This window comes from Dromiciops gliroides, chromosome 2 (assembly GCF_019393635.1).
Source record: "Dromiciops gliroides isolate mDroGli1 chromosome 2, mDroGli1.pri, whole genome shotgun sequence".
NCBI lineage: Eukaryota > Metazoa > Chordata > Mammalia > Microbiotheria > Microbiotheriidae > Dromiciops > Dromiciops gliroides.
This window is the reverse complement of record NC_057862.1, coordinates 440,896,118-440,921,939: the sequence shown is the minus strand read 5'-3', so window position 1 is coordinate 440,921,939 and position 25,822 is coordinate 440,896,118. Positions and strand designations below refer to the sequence as shown.

Here is a 25,822-nt window from a genome sequence, read left to right as displayed (position 1 = left end):
CCCTAGCAAGTCACTTTATCCTCATTACCCCTGCCCCCCCCCCAAAAAAAGTCAATTTGTATCATACATTGTTCCATGAGGGAACTGGGTGGATGGCAGGCTCATCTTTCATCCATGGAGTTTAATTAGTGGAAATAACAAAATTGGTTAAGGCCCAGGACAGATCCCCCTTTGTCAAAAACTCTTATCCCAGTCCTAGGGGATCCAGGGCTATCTCCAGTTGTCCCGATATAGATCTTGCCATTGGACCCAGATGGCTCTGGAGAAGAGAGTAAGGTTGATGACCTTGCACAGCTGACCCTCACTTAAATACAATTCACGGCAAGTCGTGACAAACAACAACAGTGTTTCAGTGACCTTTTATTAGACCTCTAAGATTTTGGTTGTATTTACTTATCCATTCTTTTTTTTAACTTTTTATTTTAAATGGTCTCAAAAACCACTGGGTGGACAGAATGAAGTCATTTCTTCCCAAATTCCAGGGATTGGGTCTGGTCACCTTTCAGGATTGGTTGATTCATGAAGAACACTCCAAGAGAGTTCACTAAGCTAACTTCTTAGTAAGGAAAATTGCTTTTGAGATGTGTACCAGAATTGGAAACTGAATAATGATCCCAAAACAAATGAGAAAAAAAAGCACAACGTTCCCTCCCTCAGCATTTACAGTAAGAAAATTTTGGTCAAACGTCGTTCATTTTTTATTACTTCGATGAATGCCCTCCATGGTACTCATTCCTCTTGATTTCTCTTCCTCCATCCTTTTCTCCTCTCCGCGCCCCCCCCCCCGCCCCCGCCGCTTTTTCCCTCCCTCTTTGTCTCTGTCTCTCTCTCTTCGCCTCCCCTCGGCGCCCCTCCTCCCCCCCCTCCCCTTTCAGTCAGCTAGGGGCTTGTCCATGACCTCCTGTAAATCCACTGAATGCACTGGTGCATTCCTCATTCTTTTGATATTCCATGGATACCACGGCAACACGGGCTCTTTTATTGACAGCTCTCTCTATAGGACTAAGCAACCTCCTTTTCTGGAATACACGTCCTTGACGACGGTTTTACGCCACTTCTCCGCGCCCAAGTCCGCTCTAACAAGCCATATGCTGAAATCCATCATGGATTGAGACATTCTTGAAAATCTTAGGCCAAATTCTCAACTCCTTCACTTCAAGCAGTATAATAGTTACATGGCAAACAACTATCATAACCAACAATTGTAGATTAAAGGGGGGAACGCACTACGGATCTCCGAATTATTTTATAAACAGGAGTATGGCAAGAGGCTTAAGGGGAAGCGGGCGGAAGCCAAGAAGCAGCGCACCGGAGGAGAATTGAATACAATGAACCCCGCGGTCTCTCCCCACCCCAGGGGCGGGCTCAGGCCGCGCCTCCCCCGAGGCTCGCCTTTCAAATCTCCTCCCCCCAGCGCGTCCTCCCCCCTCCTTTCGCTTTCGTTTCCGCCTCTTCTCTTTCCTTTACTGCCGGCATCTCTCCGCCCCTAGCCACTCCAACCTACCTCCCGGGAACCCAACACACCTCCACCCCTGCTCGCCCTCCCCCATTCCCTGTTCTGGCAGCGACCCGGGCGGCTTTTAACCTCTGCTGCACGGAGCATGGACGACGAGGACTGCGATTCGACTTGGGAAGAGGAGGAAGAGGAAGAGGATCAGGAAAAGGAGAAGGATGAGAGGAAAAGCAGAGAGGAAGCGAAGCCGAGGGTACAGCAGCGCGGGAACCAAGCTTTCCAGGTGAAGCCGTAGGAAATGACCAGGGCCTGCGGAGGGAGGGCGGCTCTAGGAGCTTGCACTTTGCCCAGAGGGCGTAAGGCTGGGAGGAATCCAGAGAGCGAGCCGGCGAGCTAGGGAGCCCTTCTATTCCTACTGTCCTCCCCACCCCCACCTTTGCCCCCAAACCTTCCCAAGACCCCACGCTGTTCCCTCCCCCGCTTCCGCCGCCAACCCGCCTTTATCTTTTGGCCCGGAGTGGGCTAGGCTCTATTAGGTGGGGGCTGCACCCCCCCTCCCCGGCGGTTGAGCAGCACTCACATGGGGGCACTGGCCACCGAGGTACAAACGCCTCTTCTCTAAGATGCTCTCTCGACCGGACAGCCCCTATCCCGAACCCTTCTACCTCCCTAGAGAGCCGGCGGTGGCTACTGGAACAGCCCTGGGCTACTCCCAACCCATGCGCCGCCCCCACCCCACTCCTCCCACCTCAGAAACCCTGGCACTGGGCTGTTCGACTTTTCTGTTAACTTTTTCTGGACAGTTTGGGGCTTTTGGTGGTGGGTTTGCCTCAAGGAATTTGTGGGGTGAGGAGATCCAGGATGGGGTCCTCATCGTCTTCAAAAACGTGTAGGTGTGTATATGTTTGCGTGCTCAAGTGCTTGGGAGACAAAACAGAGACAGCAGGACTGAGTGAATGTTGTGAGTCTTTGGGGGCTTCTACTTTGCCACCAATTAGCTGTGTGACCTTGAGCATTTGACTGTTCATAGTCCGAAAGATCAGAAGCCCTTTTCCCATCCCCACCCTCATTCTTTGTAGCCTTTGACATTGTTGACCTCAATGCACTTTCTTCCCTAGGCATCATATACATCACTGGCCTCTAGTTCTCATACATCTCTAACACTTTCCTTAGATCTTTTACTGGCTTCAAAAGCCAGACCTGAGCAGCAGAGTATGGGTCTTTCCCAATGGTCTGGCTCTCTTTCTTGTTCTTTGGCAATCTCATTTACTTTCACAGCTTCAACTATACCATCTCTAAACAGATGACCCAAATCTGTATCTTCAATCTTGACCTCTTTTCTAAGCTCCAGATCCAAAGCACAGACTTCCCACAAGACTTCCACCAATGTCCTACTGCCTCCTCAGACTCAAAATGTCTTAAACAACTAATTTTGTCCCACAAACCTATTCCTCATTCAGCATCACTATTTCTGTCAGCAATGCCATTCACTCAGGCTTCCATGTTTGAAACCTTAGGTTTATCTTCCACTCTTTCCTTTCTTACACTTCTCATTCATTCAGTTTTCAGGTCTTGTCAGCTACATCTGCCCTGTTATCCTCACTAGTACAAACCCAGACCACTGATTGCATCCTCCAGTCCATCTTTCATAGTGATGCCTGAATAATCTTTTCATGCATGGACCTGCTTATGTCTTTACAATCAAAAATATTTACTATCACTTTTGACTATCAATTAAAGTTTCAAATCCTTTGCCTGTTACTCAATGCCCTTTGAATTCTGGTACCATCTTACCTTTGTTGCCCTTTTCATGTTATTGATCTCTACTGCAGTCGGACTACCAGACTACTTTCCCTCTCAAATACAGCATGCACTTTACCTTTTCTGTGCTCTTTTGTTCACTATATCTGGACCGTCTTCCCTACCCTCTTGCCTGTTGAAGTCCTACCCATCACTAAAAGGACAAATTAATTACCATTCAGTCCATAAAAGTCTTCCCTCATCTCCTTGGACATCATTTAATTTCCCTCCTAGGACCTCACTTAACAATTTTTACCCCTCTGGCACACTTAACATATAATGTTGCATATTATGATTATCTTTATTTGATATCTGATTCTCCTAGAAAACCATGAGGACAGGGACAATGTCTGCTATAAACTTTGTGTCTCCTACAGAGCTTAGCACTGAGTTCTGCACACAGTAGGCTCTTATGTCAATCAATCATAGATTTTTAAGCTACAGAGGAACAGAGGGGCTATATATATACATATATAGTCCAACTCTCATTTTAACGTGTAAAGAAACTATAGTCTGAAGGGGTAATATGACTTGCCTCAAATCATACAACTAAGAAGCCCTGAGATCTAAATCCAGGTCTTTGGACCCCATATTTACTCTACCATGTTGTACCTCTCTGGATTTTACTCTCCTCCCATTTAACATGAATTTGAACTTGATCATCTCCAAGGTCCTTAACAATCTGTGTTGATGATTTAAAGATGCCAGGGTCATCTCTCTGATCAGCAGTGATCACTGTTGAAAACAGGAGGCAGGATAGGGCATTGGGCAGAATCTGTACTGACCCTAGGATTTAACCTGGAAATTGAAGCAATTATGTGCTTTCCTCACAGCAATCCTGTGGGTTGGTTGGTAGGTATTGCAAGTGTTGTTATCTGCATTTTTACAAATGAGGAAACTGAGGCCCGGATCATAGTGGTGATTTTATTGTATCATTCTCTATCATAAGCTACTTTGTATCCTGTTGTACCCATCCCAGTAGTGGTACTACCTATCTTTGCCCTGTTGAATTAAGTAGATCCATTTGCATGGAGTTTAAAAAAAAAAAAGGAAATCTCTAAACCTAGGGAAAAGAAGAAATAGAAACTTAGTGAGGAGGGAATGATCAGCATTTCTCTGCATTTCTTCAGTTTCACTCTGACTCACCCTCTGGCTATCAATGGGGAACTGGGCCACTTACCCAGTTCCAGAAGTTGGGTCAGAAAGGAATTTCCAAACATTGCTGCTAATTTTAGTTAGTAGAATTAACTTGGTTTTTGAAGACAGAAAAATGCAGATCTGGTTACAGAATGTCAGAGCTAGAAAGGTAAATATCTTAGTCCTTAAAATCTTTGTTAAGCAACTAGCTTGTGCAGAGGCCTGTCATAGCTCTAGGCAATAAAAAGACATAGGTCCTGCCTTCAGAATACTTACTATTTTAGGAAAGCACCAGTCACAGTTTACTTCACTCCTTTCTTTCTGGCCAGCTCCAACACAGTCTCTCTCCTCACCTACTTCCTTCAGTTAATTAAATTATTGTTGATAGTTTTTGATTAAATTGATTAATTGTTGATTAAATCCACTCTGCTATTGCTACTAGATAAGATATGTCAATATCCTCCCCCACTCCCCACTTTGGGGACTTATTGTCCAAAATGCCCTTCTCTGGCTACTACTCTAATATATTAGTATGTTATTTCCCCCATTAGAATGTAAGCTCCTTGAGATCAGGGACTGTCTTTGTTTTTGTATTTGTATCTCTATCCCTTAACATAGAACTTGACACATATTGTGTTTAATAAATGCTTTTTTCATTCATTCACTTCATAAACCTTACTCCCTGCCATTCACTTGCAATACAGTGTTGTTCTCTTCTTCCAGAGATTTGGAAAATAATAACAAGAACTAAAGAATATAACTGAAAGAATCTTCCCTGTCACTCAGATGAACTCCCCTCATTTGATGGATAAGGGCACTGAGGTCTAGGGGAGAATTATGATTTATCCATGGTAACTCAACTTGTTTTAGCACTGGAGCAGAGATTAGGACCCTTGCTTCTAGTTTAATGGAATTTCTACCAGATTGCTCATTCATTCATTCATTCATTCATTCATTCATTCATTCATTTAGCAAGTATTTACTGTAGCATATGTGTGTGTGTGTGTGTATTACACACACACATATTAGGTGTTGAGCAAAACTCAACTGTTTAGGCATGTCTATAATACATGCACATAGTAGGTGTTCAGTAAAACTCAGTTCTCATACAACTATACACACACATATTGTGACAAGGTGTGACTCACTTATTAAGAGAGAAAGGGGGTAAGGAGAATTCAGTCCTCCCCCAAAAGTGATAGGAGAAGTCTGGAAAGGATTCAGTTTTGTCCTTTCTTCAACAGAAGGGAGGAAGCAGAAAGAGTCTTAGTCAAGCCTATGTTGTGTAGCTTCAACCTCTTCCATCACAGGTAGCCCATGTACAAGCATTTTTAGAGGCAGCATGGTGTGATTATGTAAAGGCAGTGGACTGAGTCCAAAAGACCTGGATTAAAATCCTGTTTCAGGCACTAGCTGTGTAGCCCTCAAATTTCCTCCTCTGTAAAACACGGGGATTGGGCTCAATGGTTTCCAAGGTCCTTTCCAGCCCTAAATTGATGATCCTATAACTCCACCCTCTAGGACCCTTATTCCAGAGCAACAGAAGCTTTTTGAGAAGCAGCAACTCCTGAGAGATAAGCTAATTTAAATTTCAGGAGTCATGGACTTGGAGGCTCTTCGGTCTTGAGACGATCTCATTTTAAAACTGCAGAAGTGAATCCCAGAGAGTTTGATTTGCCTAAGGTCACATAGACAGTAAGTAGATTGTCTAGATTCAAACCCAGTCCTCTGTTTAGAAATGCTTTTTTGACTGGACTATAGGCCCCTCATTTTATTGATGGGGAAATCAAGGACCAGAGAAAGCATCTCCTTACAGAAGTCACTGGACAACAGAAGGAGTCAGAAGACATGGATGTGAGTTCTGACCCTGACGTTATCTGATTGTTCCACCTTAGATCACTTCCTCTGCCTGGCCTCATTCCCCTTGTGTGTCAAAGGAGGGGCTACAACCTCTTCCAGTTCAGTCAGTCAGCCAGCATTTATTAAACTCCTTCTACATTCCAGGCACTGTGTTAAGGGGATACATAGAAAGGCAAAAAAAACCCCGTATGCTCTCAAGGAAATCTAATGGGGGAGGGGGGAAGGAAAGAGAGAGACAACATGCAACAAACAATCAGCAGAGGGAAGGCCCTAGGATTAAGGGAGACCCAGAAAAGCTCCTTGCAGAAGGTGATTAGCTTTAGCTGACAATTTCCCAACCATAATGTTCTGTGGTTGCAAGGTTCTGTGATTCAGGTTCTATGGTTCTGAACTGTTCCAAGGGTCTGAGTCAAAATCCAGATGATGCTCTCTAATTCCATGGTCTCCTCACTATTGGTCTCCTACATATTTCCTAGTCCCTCTTCTCCTGTCATTATTTCGTCATTTTTATCCCCTTATGCCAAAGTGTGCTATTAATAGACGTGAACCTGTTGTCCTCTGTCTCCAGCCCAGATGGTACTCTCTCCTTTTCAGACTCTGCCAATATGTGTGGCAATACTACAGCTTTTGGACTTCTTGGGTCATTTTGTCCTTGAGTTGGGGTTATCTCAATCAACAATTGCAGATGACTTTTAATCAACTAAAGGTTGGTCATCTTCCAATTTTTTTTTCCTTTCAAAAACACAAAACCATTTATTCAGAACCAATCAAACCTCTGGGTCAATTTCCCTTAAAGCAAGGTCCCAGAGGGTCCCAAGTCTTAGATTTTATAGGCACTTTTGTAACAAATAATCGAAATGAATAGGGCATTGACTGAGGTTTCAAGATGTAGCTCAGTGGTAGAACACATGCTTTGCCAGTAGGGTTCCCTGTGTTCAACCTTTGCTCTTTGGGAGACAGTGTGGTACAAGAGAAAGAGGACTGAATTTGGAATGAGAGGACCTGGGTTCAAATTCTGGCTCTGTACCTTACTACTTGTGTGCAAGTCGCTTTCTGTCTCTGACCTCAGTTTCTTCATCTATAAAATGAGGAATGGAACCAACCAGCCTCTAAGGGCCCTTGTAGATCTAGAATTCTATGAGTCTCTGGTATTGATGATATAACCAGACATGCTGGGATTTGTAGCAATGCAGTTTGAACTGCCTTTTAAATTTGCCATCTCCTCTTGATGCCAGGAGGGAACAGAGATACAGGAATAAGGGCCTTGGGGGCATTTGGGGAGTCTTGTTTTGCTCTCAGCAGCTAGAAATGAGGCATCGTCCCTTGTTGGAAAAATCTAAGGCGTTGCCATCACCCTGATGGTTTGTTCATTTCAGCTGCTCCCAGCTTTCTGCTTTATTCTTGGCTTTCGCCCACTCTCTCAGGCAGCCTGCTGAGCAAGGGGGCTCAGAGAGAGGGGGAGGGGTGCATTTACAGAGCTCATTTCATCCTTAGAACCACCTCTGCAAAGGAGAAGCTGAGAGAGGGATCAGTCCTTTGGCAAGACAATAAATAAGTTTATGGTGATTCTGACGCCCTCAGATACCATCAGACCATCATGGGGAGCTCTGGTGCCCTAGAAAAATCAGCTAGACTGTTAAATCATGAGACTTGAATCCTCAGGTCAGTCACTAATACATTGTGATGCTGGACAAGTCACTGGATCTCTCCTTGTGTCTGTTTAGCCATATTTCAAATGGGAATTCTAATCCCTGCTTCGATCACTTCACAGGATTTGAAGGATCATAGATTTATAACCAGAATGGACTGTAGGGTATCCAATCCAACCTCCTCATGTTTTGGTTTTTTAGCAGATGAAGAAACTGAGGCCCAGAGTAAGTAACAGAGCTAGGATTCAACCTTAAGAGCTCTGACGCCAAATCCGGCACTCTGCACTGTACTATGCTGAAATGCTTAGGCAGCAACTAGGTGGCACAGTGGATAAAGCATCATGCTTGGAGTCGGGAAGGCCTAAATTCAAATCCAGCCTCAGATACTTATTAGCTTTATTACCCTGGAGGAATCTCTTAACTTCTCTTTGCCTTGGTTTCCTCTTCTGTAAAATGGGTGTAATAATGGCACCTATCTTGAAGAGCTGCAAAGATCAAATGAGATAGTAATTGTAAATCACTTAGCACAGTACCTGGAACATAATAAGTGCTTTGTAAATGTTCACTATCATTATCGTTAGCTATTAAGCAAGTAGTTAGATGGCTCAGTGGTTGGAGTGATGGGCCTGCAGTCAAGAAGACCAGAATTCAAATCCAGATTCAGACACACACTACCTGTGTGACCCTGGACAAGTCACTTAGCCTCTATTGGCCTTAATCCACTGGAGAAGGAGACAGCAAACCACTCCAGTATCATTGCCAAGAAAACCCCACAGGTAGTATTGGTGTGCTATGGTCCACAGTGTCATGAAGATTCAGACACATCTGAATGACAACAGCAATTAAACAGAAGCAGGGATGTGATATTACTGTGGCATAGTGGATAGAGTGCTGGACTTCAGTGTCAGGAGGAACCCACCTCAGATTCTGCATTTAATCCATCAATAAGCATTTTTATGTACCTACTATAAAGAGGCAAAGATAGTCCCTTCCCTCAAGAAATTCACAATAAAATAGGAGAGACAATATGTAGACAAATATATGCAAACAAGCTATCTACAGGATAAATGGGAAATAACTGACAGGCAGAAGGCACTAGAATTAAGAGGGGGTGGGAAAAGCTTCCTGTAAGAGATGGGATATATTAATTAGGACTTAAAAGAAGCCAGGGAAATCAGCAGGCAAAGTTGAAGAGAAACAGTATTCCGGGCATAGGGGATAGCCAGAAAAACTGCCTGAAGCTGAGAGATGGGAGTGTCATGTTCATGGAACAGCCAGGAAGAATGTATGATGGGAAGTAAGGTGAATTGTTGAATATTGAATTGAAATATTGAATGTTGGAAAGGTAGGAAGGGAGTGGGTTATGAAGGACTTTAAATGCCAAATGGTTTTGATTTTCATTTTAGAGGTAATAAGGAGCCACTAGAGTTTCTTGAATAGGGAGGTGATGTGGTCAGACCTGCCCATTGGCAGGTAGCTGAATGGAAAAATCAGCTTTGGTAGATGTGTGAAGAATGAATTGGAGGAGAGAGAGACTTGAGGCAGGCAGAATCCCCAGCTGACTTGCAACAGTGAGAGTGGTGAGGGTGTCAAAGGAGAAAGGGGAACACATCTGAGAGAGGACAAAAAGGTGAAGTCAACAGATTGGATGGGAGTGGGTGGGGTAGGGAGTGGTAAGAGATAATGAGAAATACAGGATGACTCTGAAGCTTCAAGCTATGGGGGATAGAAGAGACAGGAAGAATGCTGTTTCCTTCAACTGTAATAGGGAAGGTAGGAGTGGGGGAGAGGTTAAGGAGAAAGATAGGGAGTTCCCTTTTGTAAATATTTAGTTTAAGTTGTCTACTGCATATCCAGTTCAAGATGTGTGAAAGGCAATTAAAGATAGGAAAATGGAGGTCAGCAGAGAGACTGGGGCAGAATAGGTAGATTTAAGAATCACCAGCATAGAGATGGTCATTAAATCCATAGCAGCTGATGAGATCACCAAGTGACCATAGTCTAGAGGGAGAAGAAAAGAGGACCCACCGCAGAGTTTGGATGGACACCAACAGTTAGAGAGTATAATCTGGACAAGGATCTAGCAAAGGAGACAGAGAAAGAGGAGTCAGATAGGTGAGAAGAGAAGCAGGAGAGTTCTAGAAATCGAGAGAGAAGAGAGTATCAAGGAGGAGAGGGCAATCAGCAGTGTCAAATGATGGGTCAAGGGAAACAAAGATTGAGGAAAGTACTTAGTACCAAGAAAGTACCTTTCTTACTAGCCGCATGCCTCTGAACAAGTCTCCTAACCCCTCTTGGCTGTACTTTTCTCACCTGTAAACCAGGGTTGCTGTGATGATCAAGTGAACTAATATATGTAAAGTACCCTGCAAATTTTAAAGACATTAGTAGTACAAAATGCTATGTAAATATAAGGAGATCAGAAATGATAATTAGATGACCATAGTAATAATAGTAGCTAGCATTCATATAGCCCTTCAGGTCTGGAAAGCAGTTTACAAATATTATCTCATTATGTCCTCACAACAACCCTGGGAGGTGGGTGCTATTAGGACCATTTTACAGATGAAGAAGCTTAGACAGCAGTTAAGTGACTTGCCCAAAGTCACACAGCTACACTTCCAGCACTCCATATACTCCTAACCCTAGACCAGAAAGTAAATGCTGCTAAGGGCTCTTACTTGGTAACACTTCCATTAGTTGGCAAAGTTTCAGGTATCATAACCAGGTCTGTATTTCTTCCTATGGAAATTCATTTCCTTTCCTCCCTCTCTAGAGCCGGATGATAGGATGCCGAAACTGGAGAGCAGTCCAGGACATGCAGAGATACAGAAGACGATACCCAGTAAGTCTTTGAAGCCTCTTTATTACTATTATTGATTGCCACAGACTATGTGATTATCGTGCAGAATTTAGAGTCAGGAAAACTTGGGTTCACTCATGCTTGACACTTACCTAGAGGGATAACCATGGGCAAGTCCTTCAATCACCTCAGGAAGATGACTCTAACTCCTCTAGATCTAGTTCCGCTATATTTTATGAGCTCCAATCACACATTTCCAAGTACCTCTTATATATCACTCTCTTCCACAAATTGCCCCTCTTGCTCTTCCTCACACATGACAGTCTGTCTCCTGTCTTTGTACCTTCTAACTGGCTGTCCCCACCATGCCTGGGCAGATTGGTGGTTGAAGTGGATAGAACACTGGGCCTGAAGTCAGGAAGACCTTGAGTTGAAATTCAATCTCAGTCACTTAGTAACTACATTACCCTGGGCAAGTCACTAAACCTCATATGCCTCAGTTTCTTCATCTGTAAAATGAGCTGGAGAAGGAAAGGCAAACCACTTGTAGTATCTTTGCCAAGAAAATCCCAAATTGCGTCACAAAGAAGAGGTAACATGACTGAAACAACTGAAGAGCAACAATAAAATGCCTGGAAGACAATCGCATCTCACCTCTGTGTCATAGAATACCTTGTTTCATTTAGAATTCTGTTCAAGGGACACATTGTACATAAAGCCTTCCTTGATCCACCCAGCCACTCATACCTTCTCACCACAAAGCAACACAAACAACCACATACATACTTCTGTGCTTGTTGTCTCCCTTGATACAATGTAAGTTTCCCACTTCATTTTTGTCTTTGTATCTTCAGAGCCTATGGGCGCAGTGCCTGGCTTTTAAGTGCTTTTGACACATGAAACTAGGTGCCCAAGGGCTAAACTGGGAGTCTGGAAGACCTGTTTAGCTGTGTGACCTTGAGCAAGTCCATTAATATCCCTTAGCCTTAGTTCCCTTGCCTATGAAGTGGAGATAGTAAAAGCGCCTATTTCAATCACGTGAGATAATTCATGCAAAGCACTTTGCAAATCATAAAGCACTATATAAGTGCCAGCAATTATTATTAGTGTTTGGCTGCTTCTGCCTCCCTGAAGCTCAGGCAGACTTCCTATGGCTTTAAGGAAGTTATAGACTAGCTCTAATCTACATCGCAGAGAGGGTTCCCATACCAAGAATTCCCACACTGACAAAATAACAGGTGAATGATGGGTGGATGGGTTGCCATGATTTCTGGAAGCATAGGCAGGTTACAGCTAAAGCAAAGATGGCTAGAGTGAGCCAAGAGGCTGGATCACTAGGCCCAATATCCCAGCTGACTGACTCAGCTCCTGCTGATTCTCCCACCTGACTCCTCAAGTTGCACATGAAATAGTTGCTAGTATTCTCTCCTTCTTCAAACTGTCTTGTTTTATACTTACTCTGCACAGGTTCTGTATCCCCAGTAAAATATAAATGGCACATAGTAAATGTTGATTGAGTCGATGCCTGATTCTGAAGAGAAAGGAGAGAAATAGTAAACAGTGTGTGGTAATTCACTGGTTTCTTAACACCTTTTTATTCCTACAGGGTATGACAGATGAAGAGTCCAGTGATGAAATGCTGAATTTGAAGTTTTATAAAAATGAAATTGCTTTCTTGCCCAATGGTATGTATCTAACTCAACTCCAACAACTCATGACCCTGCATGGATGCTTAGTACTCTTCTTGAGAGCCGTGTCTCAATGGTTCAACCAGCCATGGTTTTGTTGAAGCACCTACTGTGTCTTTAAAAGTAGTAAGCTTGTTTGCCTAATCGTTATTGATTCATTGTTTCTACCAGTGCCATCTGAGTGGAAAGACCCAGTGAAAGTTTCCTCACTTTCACTTGCCATAGGCCAACAGAAGTCTAGGTTGCTTTTTTCCCCCTAGTAACTTGTGTCAGCTGTCTCACTATAGGTTACCATTAGTATTATGTTTTTCTGTACTTGGGGAGAGTAGCATGGCATCACTTTTTTAAAAAAATTATGAACTTAATCATCAAAAAATGTATACATTTTGTTTTTGTGATATCTGTATTATATTTAACAAGGGAGTAATGAAATCGTGAGAGAAATGCAAATTGTCAGCTTGGGAAGATAAATCAAGAGGGGAGAACAGGCACTCTAATGACTTTTTCTCCCCTAATGACTTTATGACTTTGATGGAGCTGTGGATTGGTCCAGTAATTTAGAACAAAAGCCCCAAAGTCACTAAACTGGCATAATTCTCAGTTTGATATACCAAGAATGATGAAAACCAGGGGGGTGGGGAATGGCAAAAAGATTATTTTCCCAGTTTAAAAAAATTTTTCACAAGCACCCCAAAAAAACCAGCAATTGTACCTGTTCTCTGAATCTTTCTGGGCTATCATAGCTCTAAATACCAACATAGTAAGGTACTGGGGGTCTAGGTGATACGGACTCTGCTTGTGTAATGTGCTTAGTATATGTATGTATGTACACCCCAGGCTATTTTATTGAGGACATCCTGAAGAATTGGAAAGAGGACTATGACATCCTGGAGGACAACCATTCTTACATACAGTGGTAAGTGAGGTGACCCGTGTACATGATGGAAGAGGGAAGTTATTTTGTTAAGACTGGGTTTGCCCATCTCATCCAGGCTAGTTCAGGGGCTCTTCATGAACCCAAGCCCACTCTGGCATGAGAACTTTACCTCCTCTGTTTCTGACCTTAGTCAGTCTATCCCTCATGAGACAATCTGGTGGTGCTCCTCTCTCTCCTAAGAGCGCACTATATTAATGTGTGTGCTTGGCTGGCTTAATCCAATGCAGCTCAGCTCCTGAGCTCAAGAGATCCATGAGCCGCAGTATCTCTAGTAGCAAAGATGACCACCACACCTAGCTGGAGGCCTTTTAATATAACCTGGGTACCAGCACAATGCAGTGTAGCCCCTTCCATTAATCTGTTTCCTGACCATTCCATCTCTTTTGTCCACTCAGACATTTCCCTGGTGATATCGAAATGATATCTCACATTTCTTGACTGTTTTACAGTTTTCTCACCATACAGTTATCCCTTCCACATGGAGAGGGGTTAGGGACACAGCATCTTCCACAATCTGAAAAATCTGCATAAAATGTTTTGGCCCTCCCTTCATACTAGAGAAGAAGTCTGGATTATGGTATTAGAAGAGAAAACATGTTAGGGGCAGCTAGGTGGCACACTGGATAAAGCACCGGCCTTGGATTCAGGAGGACCTGAGTTCAAATTCGGCCTCAGACACTTGACACTTACTAGCTGTGTGACCCTGGGCAAGTCACTTAATCCCCATTGCCCCGCAAAAAAAAAAAAAAAGAAGAAGAAGAGAAAACATGTTGATGCTACACAATACTACACCTGTGTTTTATGCATTTCTGAGTTTTGTTTCTTTTTCATTTCTGAGTTTCTAAACTTTTTCTTTGTCATCTCTAGCCTTTGGGTGTTGTCTGTGGCTTCTGTAAAACTCGCCCACAATTTCCATTTAATTTCTTATGCCAACCTGCAATATATTGAGACTACAATGTGGAAAGGATAACTGTATTCCACGAAAGAATTCTGTTGGATGGGTAACATAAGTATTATTAGCTTCATTTTACAGATAAAACCAAGGTTCAGAAAGGGTTTAAGTATTTCTTCTATAGCATACACTCACTACCACTTCTATTCCTAAGATCTCCCTTGGTCAATAGTGGTTTTGACTCTTTATGTGTATAGTTCTCCTTCTCTCATCTTGGTAATCACATAGGGGAAGGATTACCCAACATTTATTAATCATTTAACTGTGTGTAAAGTCTAGTGTCACCCTAAGCACAGGGGAAATACAAAAGTCCAGGTAGACTTGTTCTCCATCCTTATGGAGCTGCTGGTCTTGCAGGAAGAATAACGTGTGAGCACTGATGACTAGAAATGTAATGAGTACAACGTGCCTATGAAGTTAAAAGTGGGGAACGGCCATTAACAGTCAGGGAGGTGATATTTGATTTGAGCTTTAGAGGAGAGGTAGGGGTTTAACTGTTAAGGAAAGTGAGGAGAACGAGAAGGGTTGAAGGCACCAGGGTAGGAAAACACAGGCTATGTATGGAGGACAGAAAGCAATGCCATTTCCATAGAGAGTGAGTGACTCTGAACCTGTTCACAGAAGCAGGTGCCTGCCTGGATACATGCTGCAATGTGGCGTGTCTGTGGGATTCTAATCAGTTGTCCATAGCAATGCACCATTCAGAGCCTCTTCTCAGAGGACTTCATTGCAGCTCCTTTCCTTTCTCCCTTCCCTGCCCTAATCCCTTCACATGTAAGTTTGGATAACTTTGCAGTTATGTTTCCCTTTCAGGTTGTTCCCTTTGCGGGAGAGGGGAGTAAATTGGCACGCAAAGCCCCTGACACTGAGAGAAATCCAGGTAGGACATCTCTGTGGGATAATTCATGTTTCTATAGTTCTGGAAGAGGTCATTAGAGAATCTGGCCCTCTGGTGTGGGTGTGTGTGTGTGTGTGTGTGTGTGTGTGTGTGTGTGTGTGGGTGTGTGTGTGAGAGAGAGAGAGAGAGAGAGAGAGAGAGAGAGAGAGAGAGAGAGAGAGAGAGAGATCTCCCCATTTTAAGTGCCACTTGATGTTATAGGAGAGGCATGGGCTGAGTTGGCACTAACCATGCTCAGCACGATCTTGTGCTTGACAAAAGACTAGTTTTTAAAGCAGTTAGTGTCCTCTGCCTGCAAGAGGTATGAAAGGTTCCCTGGGCAGTTTTTGAGCCAAAAAGCCCATTGTATTGCAAGGGGAAAAGGCTGTAAATCCTTTATCAGGTATTGTTCTTAGATGGAAAGGTAAACATGTAATCCAGGAACTTATCCTGTGCTTGTAAGAAGGAAGGATTTGTAGCATATTCTGAAACATCATTGCTTCCAAATTGGTGATGATTCAGATGGTTTAGATTGACATATACCCTTGTACTACAGCCTGAGAGGAATGGGTTTGCTAAGTAGTTGTGTAGATAAAGAAACTCTGGAAGTACTTTAGGAGCATCCACTCGAGGGTGGTTTTAAACAATGCATGAGTGATCTTCATCAGAATAAGAGCACTTGCACTCAGAAGATCTTCATTTGAAGCCTGATACTTCCATTTGCTAGCCATAGGAGATGGGCAAAGCATTTTACCTCTCTGGGCCTCAATTTCTTTACATGTAAAATGAGGTGATAGTGCTTGTCTAAGCTGTATAACCAGATTGTCAAGAGGATTGAGTGAGATAATACATGTAATGTGCTTTGCAAATGTTAGAACACTATAGAAATGTCAGCTGTGGTTGTTGTTGATGTTGGTGTTGTTAGTGGTATTATTCAGTCTCACAGCCAGTATACTAATTACAAATAACTTTACATTAGGTAACACTATGTCATGGCTGAGTTACTGAATGGACTTAAATAAATGCTTTTATTGCATTTAGCAATATTATACACACCCGACTTTTCAGTATCAGGCTGATTCATCCAAGTAAAGAAGTTCATCCAAATTAACATGTTTGTCATAAAACTGAGTTGTCTTTGTCGATCTAAATTTCAAAACAAATGTCTTTAGAATTTATATTTGGCAATAAGTTTCCTGATCTTTGTTGGAAAGCATTCTGGGTTTATAGTGTGAGAGTCTGGGTTTTGTTGTTTACTAACAGTGTGACTTTGAGCCAATAACTTCTCTCTCTCTCTCTCTCTCTCTCTCTCTCTCTCTCTCTCGATCTCTCTCGATCTCAGTTTCTCCTATTTAAAATAAAGGATTGGACTACCAAGAAGGATATATTATGTGCCAGGCACCACTAGGGATACAAAATAAAAAACTCAAGGGGTTTACTTTCTGTGGAGTTGGGGGTGGAGGGGATGGAGAACATTTAAATAACAATATACAAAATAAATACAAGGTAATTGGGGGAGAGGAACAGGTGGAAAGGTACTAGCTACTAGGGAGATCTGGAAAAGTTTCATGTATGAAGCAGTGTTGGAACTGAGCTTTGAAGAAAACCAGGTTCCTAAGAGGTAGAGATGAGGGGGAAGTCTGTATATGGGAGATGGCTCATGACCTTTGTGACTCAAGCTAGATCTATGAACTTATGATACATTTTCTTAACTTATGGGGGGAGAATGGGGAGTGTTCAACTCTAGGAGAAAAAAATGGGGGTGTCCAACTCTAGGAGATGTTGCCATTCATCCTAATAGAGACGGGTTTATATGTTCCAGGAATTTAAAAAATCTGAAGAAGTCATGAGAAGATTCGTTCAAGCCTATGAACTCATTCTGGGCTTCTATGGAATTGAACTTGAGAATCACAAAACAGGGAAAGTGAGAAAGGCTGACAACTACCAGGAGAGATTTCAGAACCTCAACTTGTAAGTGTTTCAATCTGGTGGTGCTTAGATGCCCTTGTCCCTCATCCTTCTCTTCCTCTAGTCTCAAGGTAGGATTCTCAGAGCAGAATTTCTAATTACCCAGTATGGGGCTACTCTGTTTAATTCTCTAACTTTTATCCTGCTCAGAGAAAATATTTTAAGTTGTCATTGACATTAAATGCTCTGCAGTTCCTAAATTACCTTAACATACAAGTATTCTTATTCTCATTTTACAAATGGGGAAATCGAGACTCAGAGAAGTTAAGAGACTTAACCAAGATCACCTAAGCTACTAAGTAGTAGAGACAGGACTCTGCTTTCATAGTTAGGGTTCTTTCCAATATACTATACCCAGATTTATAGATTTGGACCTAGAGGTTCTGGGTTCAAATCCCATCACTAATGATGTTTGAACTTGGGAATATAGAATGTATGATTAGAAGTAATAAGCCAGCAAAGGGAGGCTGGCATCATGTTGTGAATACCAAACAGGCATTTGTATATGATCTTAGAGTCAAGAGGGAGCCACTGACGTTTAATTGAGAAAGGCAATAATGTGATTCAAAATATATAGTAAGTATCACTCTGGCAACTATGTGAATTGACTAAAAAGGTGGGAGACTTGAAGTAAGGGAGATCAGTTAGGAAGCTATTGCAACTGTCCAGTTTAGGTAATAAAGACCGGAACTAGGGTGGTAGTTATACAAGGGGAGAGAAAGGGAAATCACTTCTCCGAACCTCATCTTCCCTTTAAAAGATGAAGGGATTGCATTAGGTATCCCTTCATATCCCTTCTAGCTCTTCAGACTTTGGCTTAAAGCAGAAATACATTGCACCCTTGTCTATTCTGTGTATCCACTAGAGTCTTCCTAATTGTGACGGAGACCCCACAGTGGAGAGGTATACAGTAGGATACGGACTTGTTTCTGGCTGGCATCATGCTCCTGCCACACAGCAGGGAGAGCAGATAACATAGCAGTATTTAAACCCAAACATTCAACTGACATTTAATTTTACGCTTCCTGTGTGCAAAGCAATCCAAGTCCCCTAAATTATGCTACATCTCAGGCACGGCCCTTGGTATGGGTGTCTCTGCAGGTCTGGTCAGTGCTTTGGGGAGGAGTCATATTGTCCCTTTCTGTTAATACTTGGAGTTTTATCCTGATCCTGTCTTGCAGGCATAGTCACAACAACCTTCGAATCACTCGCATCCTGAAGTGTCTGGGTGAGATGGGCTATGAACATTACCAAGTGCCCCTAATCCATTTCTTTCTGGAAGAGATCCTTGTTAATCACTACTTACCGAGTGTCAAGCAGAGTGCCTTGGATTACTTCATGTTCACAGTCCGGAACAAGAAGGAGCGCAGAAAACTTGTCTACTATGCCTGGAAGAACTTTAGTCCCCAGTATAAATTTGTCTGGGGGCCACATGAGAAGCTTCAGAAATTTGAATCTGGACAGCAGGACTGTCTTGAAGAAGAGGGTTCAGGTGTTTCCCAAAATGAGGTTGGGATAGAGAAAGACCAAGTTAGGACTCAGGTGAAGGAAGAGATTATAGAGGATGGCATTGCCTCCAAAGACAAGCAGATAGGCACGAAGAATCTCGGTGTCAAGCTGCAGAGTTGTGAGATGAAGAAGGGAGAAAGGTTGAATTCATCTGACCAGCAGGAGGAGAAGGTTGTAACTAAGAGTGCTGGAGACCAGGCACCAAGGTCTCAGAGTCCAAAGGAAAGTAAGAAAAGGAAATATGAGATGAACAGATTTGAGTTCAGGCAAGAGAAGGAGCAAAGCCAAGGTACCTCTGATGTGGAGAAGATTGCTCATAACCTGGAAGAATGTGCCCTTGGCAAGAGCAAGCTGAGGGCCTCTAGCGGATCTAAGGAAATGAGGAGTCTGGACTTGCCAAGGGAGAAGGGGGCATCGAGTCCTGAGTCCATGGAGATTAAAATGTATGATGAGGTGAATAAGAGGAGGAAAATTGAACCGAAAGCACAAAAAGCCCATATAGAGACAACAAAGAATGGGAAACAAACCCCAACCTGCTTCCCGATACTCAATGGCATTCCCCACGAAGCTGAGGAAACAAAAGACAAGAGAAGCATTGACTGGGAAGCCTCCAAACTACAAGCAGAGCTTGTAAGACATGATGATGCCCCTGTAACTTCATCTGGAAATCCCTCAGGTGACACCTCAAGTGTCAGCATATCTCCTGACCAACCAGACCTGCAGGAATGTGTTCACACTGAAAAAAGAAGTGTTGATGCAAATCCTGAACTCAAGAGCCCTGAAGCCAAGGGACCTGATCCGGGAGAGGCAGCAGGCGCTGAATGTTCAGATGGAGAAGTCCCAAAAAAGGCAGGAGATGAAACCACAGTTGAAAGGCCTTCTTCTGAGTAAACTGAGTAAACATTGAGCCACTGGACCACAAATAGGCAAAGAAGGAATGCAGGACCCTGACCCTATGGGACAGGATTCTGCAGGAATTTGGGGCTCTTTAGCACCTTTTAAAGGTATTGTTCTTCCATGGACATCTTTTGAACAAATTGGTTGAGGTCCCTCAGTTTATGAGTTTTTAACCTTTAATGATGTCCGAACTTCAAGGTAGAAGGAAGATAGATGTCGTGGAACCCCTTGGTTCCTTCTGCCATCCAATCCTTCCCTGAGCAAGACTGGCTTGCCTCTCTTTGCCTGATCACATTTATGATGAGCTATGGAGACACTAAGAGAAAACAAATGATGGGTACCATTCAGAAAGGAATACTGATAGACCTTGATAGGAGTAATTTAAGACTTTGAAGTGCAAGTGATCATTTTGATAGGGGGGGTGGGGATGGGGAGGGTGTGTATACATCACTTTAATTCATATTCCATAACTGTGTCCCCACTCCCTTTTTATCTGGGGGGGGGATGGAAAGTCTGAATTTCTCATCCCCTTGTCATGGCATTTTTTTTCTGAATAAATTCATCACTTTGAGCTTCTGTTGAGTATAAAAGGCATAGCTAAATAAGCAGCTGGCTCCTCTCTTTCCTTATGAAAAAATTTTCATTGGACTTTTTTCCCTCTGACCTACTAAAAGTGACTTCATCCCATCACAGTGACTTGCCATGCCCAAGCTGGAAATCTAGCCCTCAGCCTGGTTAGCCTGAGGAAGAGGGAAGAAGAAGCTGTGGGGAGACACGACCTATAGCTACGTCCCATGCAGACACTTGGCCTTTCTCTTTCTTTCTTCCTTGCTGGCTCCAGAACTTTATGAGGAATCTGCTTTTCCACTTTTCCTCACTGGCTCAGGATTCTTTCTTGGGTTCTTTTGCTTCATTTTATTTTTAAGACCCAGACTGGATCATCTGTCCTTGCAAGTCTTCACAGTAAAGAGGAGCTCCCTGTCCGGCCTTTGTATTCCTGTTTCCCAAGTAGGGTTAGGCAAGTCACTAAGAAACTCTGGGATACCCCGTTGACTTTCTGTCACAGCTTGAAACACTCTGCATGTTCTTTTTTTTGGTACCTATTAGTGGTGCGTGTATGTACATTTACAGATCCTTCTTTGCCATGTATAGATGGAAATATTTACAACAGTGCTGTCATCCATTGCTTTGCCTTCTGCTCCAACCTCCAGTAAATTATGTAGAGCTGCCTTCTTACCAGTATGGAGTCAACCAATCAAGTGGCAAAAGCAGGGGTGGGTTTTACCCCCATTCTGGTTTAGCATGGTTAGGGAGAGGGTCTCTATGATATGTGCACCTCTTCCCCACTCTCTTCTATACCTTAATAAACATGATAGCCCTCCTTGATAGGAGGGGGAAGGGAAAGCAGTGAAGTGGTTACTTCCTAATCTGGGATTTTGAAAGACCAAGCTTGATTTTGCTTCCAGTTTAATGTGAAGAGTTACAGTCTCTGCTCCAGGTGTGTGCTCACCAAGTTGCTTCACGATTACATGTAATTTTTCACCTACCTCACAGGGTTGTCATGAAGAAAAAGAAAAGAAAGAAAGGTCCCTTGGGAGCCTTCATTTACTCAGCCATATAAACAAGTGGTTCATTAGTGCAATAGGTTCTTTGCCTCTAACAGCATTTAGAGGAGTGTCACCTTCGTGCTGTGGGGCCAGAGACTTGGGAGCCTGTGCTGTAACATATTCTCTTCCTTGCTAATGTTTGGTGCAATGAAGCTTTCAGTATTGGGGAGCTGATATGCACTGGGTTTTGGCTTCCCAAATTGACTAGAACTGCTCTTTCCATTTTGATATTTCTCTCCCTTGCTCATCTCATTTTCTGGCCTCTCTTTTTCTCTCTCTCCAACCCACAGTGACAGTAAATATTGTGCATTTTCCACAGGACTTGGAATGAGAAGCCACTGATTCTGGCCAAGGTTTCTGTCCCATTGCTCACCTGGGATGTCTTTCCCCTGGTTCTCATTTTCAGTGATGAGTATCTCCAGGGAAAACTTGCTCAGCCTCATTCAGTGACTGGTTGAGCAAAAGAAATCTCAGAATCAGAAGCTAGATGTTGTGTTTTTGTTTGTTTGAAAAGGGGCTATTAAAGTAGAATTAAGATTCTTTTCCCATGGCAGATGTTTGGAACTGGTTCATTATTTTTTTCCTCTTCAAAGTTAATGGCTGTGAAAATAGACTGTTTTAATAAAAATGTGTTGATTGCCAGCCAGTGTTTCCCGAGATCTGTCCTTATCAGTGAGTGTTGTTTGGTGCCAGGGGGTTAGGGGAGATACTTTAGAAGCCCATTTGTGACTATTGCCTTGAAATCAACTTCTATGTTGACAAATAATAGCATGTGAGTCAGGATCACAGGTTTAGAATTAATTTTGCAGTTGAAACTGAGGCACAGATAGATTTAAATTGACTTGCCCTGGTCACACAGGTAGCAGATCTGGGATTTCAATTCATGTCTTCTGACCCCCAAATTATACAATATTTGTAAAGTGCTTTGCTAACTGTAAAATGTGGCATCAATTCTAGCTATTGGTCAACTAACATTTATTGAGCATTTACTGTGTGCCCAGCACTGAGCTAAGTGCTAGGGATACAAAATGAAGCAAAAAAACCCAGGGAACCTGAACCTAATAGTATTGCTATTCCAGTCCTGGAGTTTTCCCACTGTAATTCATTGGCTCTCTGTGTTGTTTGAAATTTAAGCTAAGTTAGAGGCAAAGACAGAAATGATAATAATAATAATAACAATGTATGCCTGTGGTTCCTGGCACAAAATGGATGTTTAATAAATACTTATAGATAAATAGCCCTTAAGGAGAGACAGCATGGTATAATGGATAGAAAACTAGCCCCAGGATTAAAACGTGGGTTCGAGTCAAACTTCACCTCATCAACCCCATGCACTCCAAGACTTTTACAAAGCAATTGCTAAGCTGCAGTGGGAATTCTCCATACCATGGAAGGAATGAAAAGATAATATGTGAGTGTCTATGTTCATGTATGCCATATGTCGATAGGGAAAGAGCACGCTTTTTACAAAGCTCTTTATAAATATTATTTGAAAAATGTATTATTTGATGCTTCCAACAACTTTGAACATGTGTTTTTCCCATTTTAAAGTATTCCATTTTATTTGGGGATGTATGATACATGACTCACAAACAGCATATTTCATGGCTGATGAAAACTAAGGCCATTCTGTGAGTTTTCATATCTTGGTATTTTTCATACAATCCTCTTATAAGATCAAACTCAAAAACAAGAATCCCTTCTGCATGGGGCAGCTAGGTGGCACAGTGGATAGAGCACCGGCCCTGGAGTCAGGAGTACCTGAGTTCACTACCTGTGTGACCCTGGGCAAGTCACTTAACCCCAATTGCCTCACTAAAAAAAAAAAAATCCCTTCTGCAAACAAAGTTTAAAGTAAAGACAACACAGTCATTAGCAGATTTGTTTATGCATCCCATGTTACTGATCACATACATGTCAATAAATGCCTTGGATTTAAGCCGTTACCCAAATGTCATAAAGTGATTTTTATCAACAAGAACAAGTGTTTAGAGACCACAAGCCTAAACAGTTGGGGGTTTTTTAATTAGTTAATAAAAAGAAACCTTTGTCTAAGGGACATAGTACAGAAATACCTGAAACTAAACCAGACCCTTAACCAAGGCACTAAAAGCATGTCATTCATACAAAGAAATGTAAGCAATCCACCAACAAGTTCCCCAATGGAACTGTTGAAAAGTGTACAAGGGTATGGCTTTTGGGACCAGAGCTTAGAGACTACAAGGAAAGCAGGATGTCACATCTCCAATACACTTTCATTCATTCATTCACTTATTTATTTATTTATTTGGTGAGGCGATTGGGGTTAAGTGACTTGCCCAGGGTCACGTGTCTGAGGCCGAATTTGAACTCAGGTACTCCTGACTCCGGGGCTGGTGCTCTATCCACTGCGCCACCTAGCTGCCCCTCAATATACTTTTTAAGGAACAATCAGCTCACAGAACTCCCTCTTTGCAACAAGGCTTCTGATACATTATTGTTAGAATGACTCCAATTTTTAAGTGACCTAACTGCAAGGTATTCTAAGTAGGGTACTATTTTGCATTCTAAATTCTACTAGCAAAGTGACATATAAAATTTGATATGAAGCCTTTAAAAAGGAGGTCTTTCTTACCCTCAACCTCCCCCTTACAGTTCAGAAATGCTTATCCTTTACCTTGTACTGTTAATGAATATTCAAATTAGTGAGGTATTCTGTCTTGTGTCATTGCTGATAATCCACTCAGGTCTGGGAAAAGGACTTAATTAGTAACATTTCTTGTGGATATTGGAGGAAATATGGAGGAAAATAGCATTTATCCCCAGAGTTATTGTGAGGATTTTTTTTTTAAATTGAAATGTTTGTAAAGTTCTTTGCAATCCCTAAAACACTATAAATGGTAGCTCATTATTATCTGCAAAGCAAAACTTGGGGATTTAGTAAGGTATATGTGATAGGGGCCCTAGATACCTGTCTGACCCCATCACAAAGAATATATTTGAGCCTTAGAACAACTCTCTGAGATTGATTTTACCTGTGTTATCCCCATTTTATGGGTGGGAAAGTTAAGTGACTTGTGATGGCTAACACAGTTACCAATTCCCAAAGGTAAGATTTAAACCCAGTCCTTCTGGACAAGTCTAGTATTTTATTCAACTGTGTTATACTGCCACAATAAGTGTGGGAAGAGGCTGCTGTAGAGTGCCCTGGACCTGGGTACACTATGGAGAAAGGAGTGGCAGAGTAGCAGAAATACAGATGATTTAATCATAAGTGATCATCAAAATTGATACTGCTATATTTGATTTGGGCAGGTAGGTGGTGCAGTGGAAAGAGTGTCAGCTCAAAGTCAAGAAGACTCATCTTCCTGAGTTCAAATCTGGCCTCAGACACTTAGTAGCTGTGTGACCCTGGACAAGTAGCTTAACTGCCTCAGTTCCTCATCTGTAAAGTGAGCTAGAGAAAGAATTGGCAAACCACTTCAGTATCTTTGTCAAGAAAACCCCATAGACAAAAAAGTCCATGGAGTCATAGAGAGTCTGACACAATTGAAAAATGACTACACAACAACAACTATTTGGTTTTAGGAAACAAGCAAAGGTACCATGAGGTATAAGCAATCAAAGCAGTAGATTAACCCCATTCTCCTGTCCTTTAGATCTGCACTTCAATACCCAGATAAAAGTTTGAAGGGGCTGGGTTACCATAAGTAAATAATTCATTCATGGAAATTTTGAGAGCCATGAGACCCTGCTGGTGGGCTGGAGTAAATCAGATTTCAGTGCTCAGTAGAGTGATGTCTGTTGGGAAGGAAGGGGATTCTAGGTGGTTCAGTAGATAGAATGCAGAATTTGGAATCAGGAAAACCTGAATGGGACTTCATCAGACACTAATTGTGTAACCCTGGGGCAAGTCACTTTACTGCTATTTGCATCAATTTCCCCATTCCTCACAGAGTTGTGAAGATAAAATGAGAAAAGCATTTTATAAATTTTGAAGTGCTACATAAATGTTGGCTATAATATTTTTTATTTTTTAATAAATAAAAGTATTATTTTCCAGTTATATATAAGGATAGTTTTCAACATTTGTTTTCATAGGATTTTTAGTTCCAAATTTTTCTCCCACCCTCCCATCTCTCCATGAAGGAAAACATATATATATGTATACACACACACACACACACACACACACACACACACACACACACACATATATATAATCACATTAAACATATTTCTTTATTAGCCATCTTGTGAAAGAAGAATCAGAGCACAAGGGAAAAACCTCAAAAAAGAAGGGGAAAAAAAAGCCCCAAAGTAGAAACAGTATGGTTCAATCTGCATTCATAATCCACAGTTGTTTTTTTCTGGATGTTGAGAACATTTTCTATCATGAGTTCTTTGAAACCGTTTTGGATCATTGCACTGCTGAGAAGAGCCAAGTCTATCACCATTGTTCATCACACAATGTTGCTGTTATTGTGTACAATGTTCTGGTTCTGCTCCTCTCAGTTAGCATCAATTCATGTAAGTCCTTCCAGGTTTCTTTGAACTCCTCCTGCTCATCGTTTCTTATAGCACAATAGTATTCCATTACATTCATATACCACAACTTGTTTAGCCATTCCCCAATAATGGGCATTCCCTCAATTTCTAATTCTTTGCCACCGCAAAGAGAGCTAATGTTAGCTATAATATTACTA

General features: G+C 42.2%; 1 protein-coding gene across 3 annotated transcripts; it reads left to right on the top strand.

The window, feature by feature from the left end:
- The first annotated feature begins 1,008 nt into the window (after positions 1 to 1,008).
- Positions 1,009 to 24,455, top strand: OGFR (opioid growth factor receptor). Of its 3 annotated transcripts, none has more exons than XM_043981341.1 (8): positions 1,009 to 1,736; positions 6,845 to 6,956; positions 10,676 to 10,744; positions 12,309 to 12,387; positions 13,228 to 13,306; positions 15,093 to 15,159; positions 16,979 to 17,127; positions 18,306 to 24,455. In XM_043981341.1, the coding sequence occupies exons 1-8, from the start codon at positions 1,672 to 1,674 to the stop codon at positions 19,522 to 19,524; spliced, it is 1,839 nt and encodes a 612-aa protein (XP_043837276.1). In that variant the 5' UTR covers positions 1,009 to 1,671; the 3' UTR covers positions 19,525 to 24,455. The 3 variants fall into 3 exon arrangements, with proteins under 3 accessions (XP_043837276.1, XP_043837275.1, XP_043837277.1); XM_043981340.1 differs by having other exon boundaries at positions 1,013 to 1,736; positions 6,819 to 6,956; positions 18,306 to 24,454; XM_043981342.1 differs by lacking the exon at positions 6,845 to 6,956 and having other exon boundaries at positions 1,022 to 1,736; positions 18,306 to 24,453.
- Positions 24,456 to 25,822: the final 1,367 nt, after the last annotated feature.

Coding starts and splice junctions, on each gene's coding strand:
- OGFR (XM_043981340.1), top strand. CDS start 1,602: ATGGACGACGAGGACTGCGATTCGACTTGGGAAGAGGAGGAAGAGGAA. Junction 6,957..10,675: donor TGACTTTTAATCAACTAAAG/GTTGGTCATCTT, acceptor CTCCCTCTCTAG/AGCCGGATGATAGGATGCCG. Junction 17,128..18,305: donor AGATTTCAGAACCTCAACTT/GTAAGTGTTTCA, acceptor CCTGTCTTGCAG/GCATAGTCACAACAACCTTC.